This window comes from Hippocampus comes, unplaced genomic scaffold (genome assembly GCF_001891065.2).
Source record: "Hippocampus comes isolate QL1 unplaced genomic scaffold, H_comes_QL1_v1.1 scaffold7, whole genome shotgun sequence".
Lineage (NCBI taxonomy): Eukaryota > Metazoa > Chordata > Actinopteri > Syngnathiformes > Syngnathidae > Hippocampus > Hippocampus comes.
Genome location: NW_017842060.1, coordinates 2731235 through 2743076, shown reverse-complemented (window position 1 = coordinate 2743076; position 11842 = coordinate 2731235). Strand labels below are relative to the sequence as shown.

Here is an 11842-nt window from a genome sequence, read left to right as displayed (position 1 = left end):
ACACACACACACACACAGTGGAACCTTGTTGCAACATACCTCGAGGGACATAACGAATCAGTCAGTACATTATAACGGTAGTTTTTGAGAAGTACGAATACAAAATAGGTATGTGAGGAATAGGTTGTATTTTTGCACACCACCATCCTTCATGTTCTACACCAGCGGCCCCCAAAGTGTAATTTATTTACAGTCAAATTCATGAATTAAAAAAAAAAACAAAGTAATAATAATACCTGTAATAATAATAATAATAATAATGATGGAACCATTTTTAGGGGGGGGGGGGCCTTCATCAGCGTGTGATAGTGTTGTCACCAAGCAGTGAATAGGCATCTCTTTGGAAAATATAGTTGGATGCATGACAAAACTGTCGACAGGAAAAACAAAGCCTCCTTGGTGTGGGAAATAATGAAAAAGATGACATGACTGATGAATAAAGCGGGGTCGAAACCTGCACTGGTGACTGTATGTGTGTGAGAGGGCCATAACGAGCTCTCTGACCTTGGCGTGGGTGATGGACAGAGTGTCCACCCAGACGCGCCAGCCGCCCCATTCATACTTGACGGCGTGGTAGAGCAGGATGCGGAAGACGGCGTACACCATCTCGGTGACTTTCTGCTCCTCGCTGTTGCGCGGGCTGATGAAGCAGAGCGACAGCATCCACTCCTGCCACACGGAGCACTGCAGCAGGCTCCTTGGGGCAGACACACGGCGTGAGGAAGGCGCATGGGTGTGTGTGTGTGTGTGTGTGTGTGTGTGTGTGTGTGTGTGTGTGTGTGTGTGTGTGTGTGTGTGTGTGTGGTGGGTGGGGCATGTGTCCGTTACCTCCGGTTGTCTCGGCTGTTGTTGAACAGCTTGATCATGTCCGACAAGAAAACCTTGCGCACCTCCATTGTCTCTGGCGACAGCGGGGAGTTCTTCAGCAAGTTGGCTATGACCTTGAGAATCTCTGAAAAATATATATTACTTTTTTTTAATTTTAATATTCTTTGAGATTAAAAAAAAAAAACCAGGGGAGGGGGTAATCATTTTTTTCTAGGCAAATCTTAATATTATGGGAATAAAACAATATTTTAGATTTTTTTTAATATTGTATTTCACATGGAAAAAAGTCAATATTAAAACATTAGATTTAAGGGGTTTTGTTGAGAAAAGTTATGTGGCTAGTTGCATTTTCGCAATAATAATCGTATGATTACATGACTGAAGCCGTATTATTTCTCACGAAAATGCAAATGATAGTGTTTTTATTTTTTCTTATCAGAAAAGGCATCATATTCAGTTAATATTTGGAGGAGAGAAAAGAATTCTCAATAACAAAAATCACGTTTGTTGAGAACATTTGTTCATTTCTCACTTAAAAAAATTTTTGACTGGTCAGGGATAAAAAAAAAATTTTGAGAACATCATTTAAGTGAGAATTTACAGCTATTAATTTCTGTGACAGTTTCAATGTAGCCATTTGGCTTGTGGGGTAAGACTATGCCTAGAAAAATGTCAGGCAAAGCCCATTCGAACAGATGAACTTTAATTAGTGGCCGGTGTGTGCCAACTCCAATTTTTCACAAGTTTGAGTGTGACTGGTTAATTCTGAACACAGACAGGTCTCCAGTTGTAAGAGGTTCTGTACGCTTTTTTTCCCCCTAAATTGCTTCACTAAAAGATTTTTTTAACTGGTCACATTAATGATGGAAACGTTTTGAATGTGTCTTGGTCTCTTTTTTTAATTTATTTTTTTAAATATCAGACAAACCTGTCATTTGAACAAGACTGTGTAGAGGTTTGCATCAACTGTCGTTACTAGATTGGACACGACGTGCAAATCATTCTGTCACAAACAATCCGAAGTCTGACAAATGGATGACAGAAGAGAATATTTAAAGTATAGATAGCTATCTTACAGTAATGCTTTCGGTATTGCTTGGGCCCCCGTAGAAGGTTTGGCTCCAGTTGCGATGAATTACTGAGACAATGTCAGCAGTTGGGGTTTGGGTTACACTCGCCTCTTCAGACCTTGGCGCTAACAGTCGCCCCCTTTGCTCCGTCGTCGTTTCTACGCTTAAAGTCGTGCAAATTATGAATCGCTGAACCTTCACCGCCAGAAAATTAGCCAAGCAAAAAGAACGGAGGCATGGCGTAACCCTCCCGTCTTGTTTTTCCAAGTTAATTTGAGGGAAACGGCACTTCCTCGATGTAGTTTGATTGGCTCTGGCGTTCCTAAAGAGTGCAATCAGAGGGCTGTTTTGAGACTTTGTCACAGATTAAAATCAAGAAAAGGTGCAGGGGGCGTAGGAGAAGCATACCACCATTCGTACAAAGTGATCTGGCCCGGCTGGGACGCTTTTTAACACAGCCGTGGCTGCACATAATCAGCGTGGGACTGCAGCCGGACCTTGTCACATTAAAGAAGCCAGCCTGAACTCACGCCAGAGCTTTTTCTTCTTTTTTTTGGGGGGGGGGGAATTACTGACTGACTGCACGTGTTCCTGTGTAGAAATAGAAATGAAGGAGGAGGGAGCCCACAACACCAAGGCGCATCAGAACTATAATCGGGGGTCCTTGATTTTATGTCTATAAATACAGTGCTAGTACTAGTTATTTGCAGGCGCCCTCTAGTGGTGTGCAAATGAATTATTGTTCCAGGACGGTGTAGTGGTAGAGTACTTCGCATTTACAATCAATTTTTAGTAACTGCTTTTCACTTTAAACTTGGTCTTTTAATTGAATCAATTAAGATGTCGTCCCCCGATATTTAAGCGCAGTGTTCACTTTCAAACAGATTAAAACAAAAAGAAAAACTTTGAAAAGAAAAACTGCAATGCTGCTGTCCAACAAAAGGCACGAACCTCCAATTTTCTTGAGAAACTTTGTTGTATTTTCAGTAAAATACAAATAAATAAATAGATAGATAGATAGATATATAGATAGATAGACAGATATAGGTTACAAAACATAATTTTTGACAGACTGTGATTAGACAGCATACAAACAAGGATTTACACAGGAGGATTAAAAAAATATATATCCTCGTGTAACAAATGTGTGTGTTGTTTGTTGGACCTGTGCATTGCAACTGTTTCCTTGGGGAATGGAGTTGCCGTGCAGGGAGCCAGACAGAAGGTGTGCTGTGTGGCAAGGGGGTGGGGGGGCGCTAGTGATTTAAGGACAGGCACTTACGTGGGTTGATGATCTTCACAGTGGAGTCGGGTTCCGGATGCTGTTTATGGATGACTTGTGTGCAGATCTGCTCGGCGAGGATCTGAAGCCGGAACGGAAGTAAAATAACAGTCAACGATACATTCACATGGCACATCGTTGTCATAGCATTATCTTCGTCATAGCATTATCTTGCTTTAATGAAGGTGAGCCGACCTCAAAGAGCACGTTGTAGGTGGTCATCGAAAACTGGGCCGAGTGGAGCATCAGGCGCTCTGTGAGCAGGGAGAAGAGACCGTGACTCAGCATGACATCTGACTTCCTCCTGATGAAAGCAACAACAACAGAGGCAATAGCAGGGAGAAATGAGAAAAAATAATACCATCCTTGCCAATTTCAAAATGAGGCCTCTGACGATTCATCGGAAAATCGATTTTATATTATAAAAGTGAATTCGACTCCCCCACATTTAATAACAAAAATATGTAATTTATATGATTCTAAAACTCGATTTGCATAATTAAAAAGGCTTGCCCCAATGTACGGACAAAGATATAATTGATCTTTCTTATCATTCGAGGCCTCGCCTTATTTGTGGAGGACAATCAAATATTTGACATTATAAAACTGCATTGTACATCGCCCCCCCCCCCCAACCTCTTCGTGGGGGAAATTTCCAGAATACAGTCGTCGTTTTCATTTGAGTGGGGCCCTGGGCGATTTTATGTGCAAATAGTGTCGCTTCACAAGTGAAATGCCTTCTTGTCCATTCAATATAATCATAACAGAAATGGTGCTTACTTGGGGGGCAAATGTTTGAGGAAGTATCCCAGCACTTTGAGCGTCTGCACTCTGATCCCTTCGCTTTTGGATGCCAGAAGCTTGTAAATCACACTGCCACCAAAATCAAGAATGAAAGAATATTTCACATGAAGCTGTCGAGGGGCAACATTCAAACAACTGCATGTGTGCTCCTGCTATACCGAATGCCGTTCCGCTGGTCAAAGGCCTGCACCATGGATCCAGGATGTTCCGACATCAGTGCCACCAGCAACTGCAGCACATCCATCAGGTTGTCATCCTATATTAGGAAAAAGACAAGTGACACATTTTAAAGATTTTTTTTTTAGACTTATGTACCACCTAGAGCCAAATATTCAGAGACCAATTTGGGATTTTGTTTGCTTGTCTTTTGCATAGCAACAGCAAGGGACAAAGTGTTGAACAATGGTGCCATCTAGTGGTGATTTTGTACACCCACCTCGTGCATGGTGAGGAGATAGTTGAGGATGCTCTGGAGCTCGTCTTCCTTCACACCGGTGTCCTGAAACAACAGTGGAGGTGTCTCATTAGTAACCAGGGTTCTGTCAAATGCAAAAGAAAAGCTCAAAACTGGGGGGTTACTTGACAGAGGAACCCAGAAATTCCGAACTGTGAGGCATTGTGTCAGGCAAGTACGCATATACTTTTCAGATGATGGCTCGACCGGGTGAGTTCAAATTTTCTAAATAAATACAATTAAATCAACACAATCGTGCAGGGGTAAACGGTACATAGGGTGTTTTTTGTAGAAGGTAATTTGGCCCTCCACCGATCAATTGCAATGTTTGCTGATGTCATCATGCTTGTCTCAGGGTAAAAAAAAAAAAAAAAGGCTCCAAACATGTCTGACGACGAACCGGGTAGAGCGGCCAGTGGCGTTATTTTAAACTAGCATACAGCTAGTTGAAATACAATGGAACTCTCATGTTTTAATTCACTTGGAAATCTACCAGAGTAACTTGCTTAAAAATATCACAAAACCTGCTATTATGTCGAGCAAACCGTCGCCATCTTATTGTAACTAGAATAGTTATGTAGTCCCTCCACATTGTATTGGATTAAAAAAATAAAAATTTAAAAAAGAAAAAAAAATTGTCAATATGTTGTCACTTGAAACTGTTCAGATATCATTCTAATGCAAACGACGAGTGTAGCCATTGTTAGTGTGATGAGCGTCTAAATAAATACAATTAAATCAACACAATCGTGCAGGGGTAAACGGTACGTAGGGTGTTTTTTGTAGAAGGTAATTTGGCCCTCTACCAATCAATTGCAATGTTTGCCGATGTCATCATGCTTGTCTCAGGGTAAAAAAAAAAAAAAAAAAGGCTCCAAACATGTCTGACGACGAACCGGGTAGAGCAGCCAGTGGCGTTATTTTAAACTAGCATACAGCTAGTTGAAATACAATGGAACTCTCATGTTTTAATTCACTTGGAAATCTACCAGAGTAACTTGCTTAAAAATATCACAAAACCTGATATTCTGTCGAGCAAACCGTCGCCATCTTATTGTAACTAGAATAGTTATGTAGTCCCTCCACATTGTATTGGATTAAAAAAATAAAATAAAATTTAAAAAAGAAAAAAAAATTGTCAATATGTTGTCACTTGAAACTGTTCAGATATCATTCTAATGCAAACGACGAGTGTAGCCATTGTTAGTGTGATGAGCGGGTCGAAAACTAGCAAAGTACTGCAAAGTCTTGCCTGTCATAATTTTCTTGAGTAGCCTCTTCTAGCCAATCGTAATAAGGTCATGTCATTTCCAGTTCTATGGTTATAATCACACATTTTGTTTGCCATCACACTGGTCCAGTTTTTGTAGGGGCAGCAACCCCAAAAAAAAAAAAAAAAGCCAGAAACGTTGGATCCCAAATGAGCAGAAATCACAATCAATGAATGCTGAGCTGAGCGACAACAAAGTGTGGTTGCAGTTTGAATTGTGCCACTTGTGATGTGTCACATATCGGCGGTTCCAATGTTCAGTACACACCTACTAGCTTACCTTCATTATGAGCTGCTTGACAAACAAAAGCAGAAAAGCTCGCAAAGACAGCATTTCCTTTGGCCTTGGACCATCTGGAAAAACGATGGAAGCAGAGCGTCAGTCGATTGTTTGACGTGAACGCCAGTCGAATCAAGTGACGGACACTCACCGACGCCTTTGGGCACGACTCCGCTGCGGTCATGCGGGTTGACCACCCAGTAGTAGTACTTGAGCGTGTGCATGACCTGCAGCACGGTGCCCACCCGGCGGATGGCGTTATAGATGGTGACGGTGCTGATAAACTCGGTGGCCAGGTACGTGTACAGAGTCATTTGCACCTGCGAGGCAACATCAGAGGAAAAAGGAGACAACTCAGTGGGATTTATAAGTGATTTTTGAAATACTCTTGTCAATTTTAGTCAAATTGTTACAATTGAAACAACTGTTACTGCAAAGCTAGCATCATGCTGCCATTGTGATTTTTGTCAATTCTAATTTTATTTCTTGACCGATACTTGAGTCATATTTTTCGAAAGTACTCTAGTAAGAGTACACATTAGAGCTACTGGACTCAGCTCTGGCCCTGTTAGGGTACTTAGCAAGCATTTTCGCCATATCGCGTGGTTACCTTGGCGGCGGCATGGATCCAGATGGCGGGATTGAACAGAATGTGGTCGCACAGCTGCTTGAGCAGCAGGATGCCGTTCTGCAAGTTGCTCAAGTACCGGGAGAAGGCCAGCACGATGTCCAGGACGGGTCGCGTTACGTGCACCTTGGACGACTGCAGCAGAGTAAACATAAGAGGCAAAATGAGATGATGACGTCTGTGAAGAATGGCAAAGGCCATTTGCCAAGCACACAAACAGCTGTGACCTTCAGAGAGGAGAAAATGTAGAATCACATCAAGTCTGTTTGACTGGTCATCAAAGCCAAGCTAAGACGGAGCACTTAAAGTTCAGTTCCGTGTATACATGCAATACCGTGCTTCAGAAAATGATGCAGCCATCGAGACCATTCAATATTATGAAGTGCTTTCATGTGGACTCATTCAATTCCAGTGAGCTCTTGATGTTTTGCCATTTTTGTGAACTCTCGTGGTGAAATGACCAAAACTTGAAAATACATTATGACTAAAATGTATGTTACAATTCTATTTTTGTTCAAAATGCAATGATGGGAATGATCAAGAATGCATGTAAATAAAAATGTGACATCTGAATCCATCATTCAAAGTCCGATTAAGTATTTTTAGTTGTTTCATTTTATTGTTTCTGTTCTGAAATTCAAGTAAAAAGGTTTAATTTCTGCATTGAGAAATATTGTGCCAACCAAAAGCAAGGTTGCCATTTTGGAGGCTTGATGAGGGTACGAAATGGATACTGGAAATTTGACCCACCTTTTCCAACGTGTATCCAATGACTAGGAAGCCTTTGCAGGCCAGGACCTGCTCTTGCATGGCTACAGAGTTCTTCAGCAGCTCCATCACAAAAGACAACAGCGTGCAGCTAGGAGGCAAACGCGCACAGAGACAAAAACAGTCACAACCGTGACGGACAGGAACAATAATCCGCGTGAGCTGCTGCTGCTGACAAAGCCCGGAGTGCGAAGGGGGCCGAACACAACATGTGATGTGATTGAATGAGGGTGTCGTGTCCTCGTCGTTCCGACGCATCACGCAGTGTCGCCTCGAGAAGGTCGAAAGGGAGACAGGACCATTAAGACACGTAGGTAATTCTTGCGAAGCTGGCATGCGAAAAAACGGAATGAATTAGTCATGAAACCCAGTCGTGCCTTGTGGAAAGTTGGAAGAAATTAGCACCATTGACAATAGGTTGTGCGGACGTTTATTGTAAACACAATGCACGCCATGCATGACATTGACCAGGGAGTTGGCCATTTTGGTTTGAGGGACAATGAAAAAGTGCCAGAGGAAGTTAAAAAAATTGCTCCTGTCATCAGTTCCATCAATCGACATATCACTCGACATGTAAAAAAGTCCCAGGAAATGAACAGCAAGTCTGCCATTTTGGTTTAAAGCGGACATTTGGGGGGCAAATTCTGGGGAAACGGGATGTGGAAAGTCAGCAATTTAACTGATCCAGACAAAATTCCGTGGAAAGTACTCTAGTAAGAGTACACATTTTAGCTACTGGACTCAGCTCTGGCCCTGTTAGAGTACTTAGCAAGCATTTTCGCCATATCGCGTGGTTACCTTGGCGGCGGCATGGATCCAGATGGCGGGATTGAACAGAATGTGGTCGCACAGCTGCTTGAGCAGCAGGATGCCGTTCTGCAAGTTGCTCAAGTACCGGGAGAAGGCCAGCACGATGTCCAGGACGGGTCGCGTTACGTGCACCTTGGACGACTGCAGCAGAGTAAACATAAGAGGCAAAATGAGATGATGACGTCTGTGAAGAATGGCAAAGGCCATTTGCCAAGCACACAAACAGCTGTGACCTTCAGAGAGGAGAATATGTAGAATCACATCAAGTCTGTTTGACTGGTCATCAAAGCCAAGCTAAGACGGAGCACTTAAAGTTCAGTTCCGTGTATACATGCAATACCGTGCTTCAGAAAATGATGCAGACATCGAGACCATTCAATATTATGAAGTGCTTTCATGTGGACTCATTCAATTCCAGTGAGCTCTTGATGTTTTGCCATTTTTGTGAACTCTCGTGGTGAAATGACCAAAACTTGAAAATACATTATGACTAAAATGTATGTTACAATTCTATTTTTGTTCAAAATGCAATGATGGGAATGATCAAGAATGCATGTAAATAAAAATGTGACATCTGAATCCATCATTCAAAGTCCGATTAAGTATTTTTAGTTGTTTCATTTTATTGTTTCTGTTCTGAAATTCAAGTAAAAAGGTTTAATTTCTGCATTGAGAAATATTGTGCCAACCAAAAGCAAGGTTGCCATTTTGGAGGCTTGATGAGGGTACGAAATGGATACTGGAAATTTGACCCACCTTTTCCAACGTGTATCCAATGACTAGGAAGCCTTTGCAGGCCAGGACCTGCTCTTGCATGGCTACAGAGTTCTTCAGCAGCTCCATCACAAAAGACAACAGCGTGCAGCTAGGAGGCAAACGCGCACAGAGACAAAAACAGTCACAACCGTGACGGACAGGAACAATAATCCGCGTGAGCTGCTGCTGCTGACAAAGCCCGGAGTGCGAAGGGGGCCGAACACAACATGTGATGTGATTGAATGAGGGTGTCGTGTCCTCGTCGTTCCGACGCATCACGCAGTGTCGCCTCGAGAAGGTCGAAAGGGAGACAGGACCATTAAGACACGTAGGTAATTCTTGCGAAGCTGGCATGCGAAAAAACGGAATGAATTAGTCATGAAACCCAGTCGTGCCTTGTGGAAAGTTGGAAGAAATTAGCACCATTGACAATAGGTTGTGCGGACGTGTATTGTAAACACAATGCACGCCATGCATGACATTGACCAGGGAGTTGGCCATTTTGGTTTGAGGGACAATGAAAAAGTGCCAGAGGAAGTTAAAAAAATTGCTCCTGTCATCAGTTCCATCAATCGACATATCACTCGACATGTAAAAAAGTCCCAGGAAATGAACAGCAAGTCTGCCATTTTGGTTTAAAGCGGACATTTGGGGGGCAAATTCTGGGGAAACGGGATGTGGAAAGTCAGCAATTTAACTGATCCAGACAAAATTCCGTGGACACGTCTCTTAAGACAGAATGTATGAAAAAGTCTCAAGGTCTTCATGACCGAAATTAAATGGGAAGTTGTTCATCTGGGGTTGAAGCATCCATTTGGGTTGGAGTTCAATGAAAAAGAGCCATGAAAACAACTTTCATCCTCGTGTGGCCTCCTCCATGTTGTGTCTTATGTTTATCAGTTGTTGCCGTTTTTCTTTTTCATTTTTGTTAAATCACATTTTAGCGTGCAAGGCTCCTGCCTTGGAGGACTAGGTTAGATCGGTGGTGGAACAAGAATCTGCATTTGCAGGATGCTGCGTTGAGATGACTGGAGCGCACACAGTATGAGCCAGACTATTAAATACCAGTTGTATCTTCATAGGAGTTTAAAAATCTCTAAGAATCTGCATTTGCAGGATGCTGCGTTGAGATGACCGGAGCGCACACAGTATGAGCCAAACTATTAAATACCAGTTGTTGCATCTTCATAGGAGTTTAAAAATCTCTGAAAAATAGATTTTTTTTTTAATCCTTGTGCGTACCTAAGAATGACACTTGGTTTCCAAGTGTTAACATTGACACACTTGTGTAGATGCACTCATCTTGTGTTCTAGATATGAAACGTATGTGCGTTTCCATAGTTACCAGACAGAGGTGTCCAGCTCGTGGCTGGAGGGCTGGCAGAAGTCCAGCTGTGCAAAGAGGGGGAAAAGGACCTGCACGCCACCAATGGAGTGAATACCGCTCTGAACAGAGTGAGTCACCACCGCTTTCACATCCTGCACGAACAACGCCACACTGAAGTTACATTCAGCCATGGCTCTATTCAACATGACTATTAATGATGTCGAACAAAAATGACATCCTCCGATGTCTAATACTTACCACCACAATACAGATGACATTGTGCAAATTCCCAATACTGTATTTTACAAAACCAATGATATATAATAGATTTATTTTCGAATAGATTAAATTCACAATCAATATTCTCTATTCTTTACCATTTCTTTGACTGTGCTTTATTTTTAATAAACCCTCAATGTCACATACATTTTAGGGTGAAATGTTTAATTTTTTTTTGTTTAGAGTAAAATTAACTATCCATGGGGAAAGGATATTTATTCAATTTAATTTGTTTTGTATTTATATTTGTATTATAGCTTTAATTATTTGTGTTGATGTTATTGTTTATTTTTAACAATCACTAAAGTGCCACCTAAACTTACTCGGTGCAAAATTTATTGATTTATTAACACTCTTTTTACATAAATTACATGAATAAACAATTTTAGTTCTTTTTTTATTTTGGATAAACACTCAGTGCTGGCTAAATTTGCTGAGTGAAATGTTAAGATTATTTTGATTTTTATTACAGTAAAAAAAATAAAATAAAATGAAAAATACAGTTTTGCTTTTTTTGCATTAGTTTATGTCATTCTTTGCACAAGGCACCTTTTACAATATGAGATCTTATGCTACTGTGTGATATTATTGCATCACATGGTAACATACAGTATCGGATGCTGGTTTCAGATTCATTTATTTTTTCATCGTCATTTCTCACAGGGTGATGCGGTATTGAAAGCTTGTTGGAAAGCATACTGAAAACACCTTTTTTTGTTATAATGAGATGGAAAAGTCAAAAACTGTGAGAAAAAAAATCAAGTAGGAAAGGTGCACTGCATGTGTGTGTGTGTGTTTGCTACTTGGACAGTCTGTGAGCATCCTAATAAGCAAACCTGGAGGTATTGCCAGCAGGTGAACCTTCTGCTCTAATGATGACTCCCGGGTTTTAATATCTGCCAACTTACTCTCGTCGCTTACGATATAACGAAGACGATAGTGGATAAGGGAGTGATTCTGGACACAACCACAGTTTACCTGGAGCATGAGCGCGTGCGGGGAATGCACAAAAATGGAGGCGTTGTCCTTGGGAGAGGACTCAAGGCAGAGTTGGGCATCGGTGGCGCGGGCGTTGTACGCAAAAGCAATGGCGGCGGACAGCTTGCCATCGTACAGCAGCATCTTGTGGTGCTCGGCAAACAGCAAGTCGCTTTCAGCCTTGTACTTGAACGTCCCCTGAGGAGCAACGAGGAGAGACAAGATGAGGAGGAGATATAAAAAAAGCCGCGCACAAAGTGACGGCTGTCTTTCTGTTTTGGCCCTGAGGTGCCTGAAAAAAATAACAA

General features: G+C 41.7%; 1 protein-coding gene across 8 annotated transcripts in view; it reads right to left on the bottom strand.

Annotated features, from left to right (window-relative positions):
* Positions 1 to 11842, bottom strand: part of lrba (LPS-responsive vesicle trafficking, beach and anchor containing) — a 180274-nt gene that overhangs the window by 147596 nt on the left and 20836 nt on the right. For 7 of the 8 annotated variants that reach the window (XM_019861874.1, XM_019861876.1, XM_019861877.1 and 4 more), the window contains exons 1-11: positions 7367 to 7499; positions 6599 to 6751; positions 6140 to 6308; positions 5989 to 6062; positions 4421 to 4483; positions 4143 to 4240; positions 3961 to 4053; positions 3376 to 3484; positions 3181 to 3262; positions 829 to 952; positions 505 to 697 (exon numbers count right to left, since the gene is read on the bottom strand). In XM_019861874.1, coding sequence (XP_019717433.1) covers positions 505 to 697; positions 829 to 952; positions 3181 to 3262; positions 3376 to 3484; positions 3961 to 4053; positions 4143 to 4240; positions 4421 to 4483; positions 5989 to 6062; positions 6140 to 6308; positions 6599 to 6751; positions 7367 to 7453 — 1245 coding nt within the window. In that variant the 5' untranslated portion in view covers positions 7454 to 7499. Of the gene's footprint in view, positions 1 to 504; positions 698 to 828; positions 953 to 3180; positions 3263 to 3375; positions 3485 to 3960; positions 4054 to 4142; positions 4241 to 4420; positions 4484 to 5988; positions 6063 to 6139; positions 6309 to 6598; positions 6752 to 7366; positions 7500 to 8182; positions 8336 to 8950; positions 9060 to 10295; positions 10430 to 11534; positions 11733 to 11842 lie in introns of those variants that run through there. The other variant, XM_019861882.1, reaches the window with a different exon arrangement.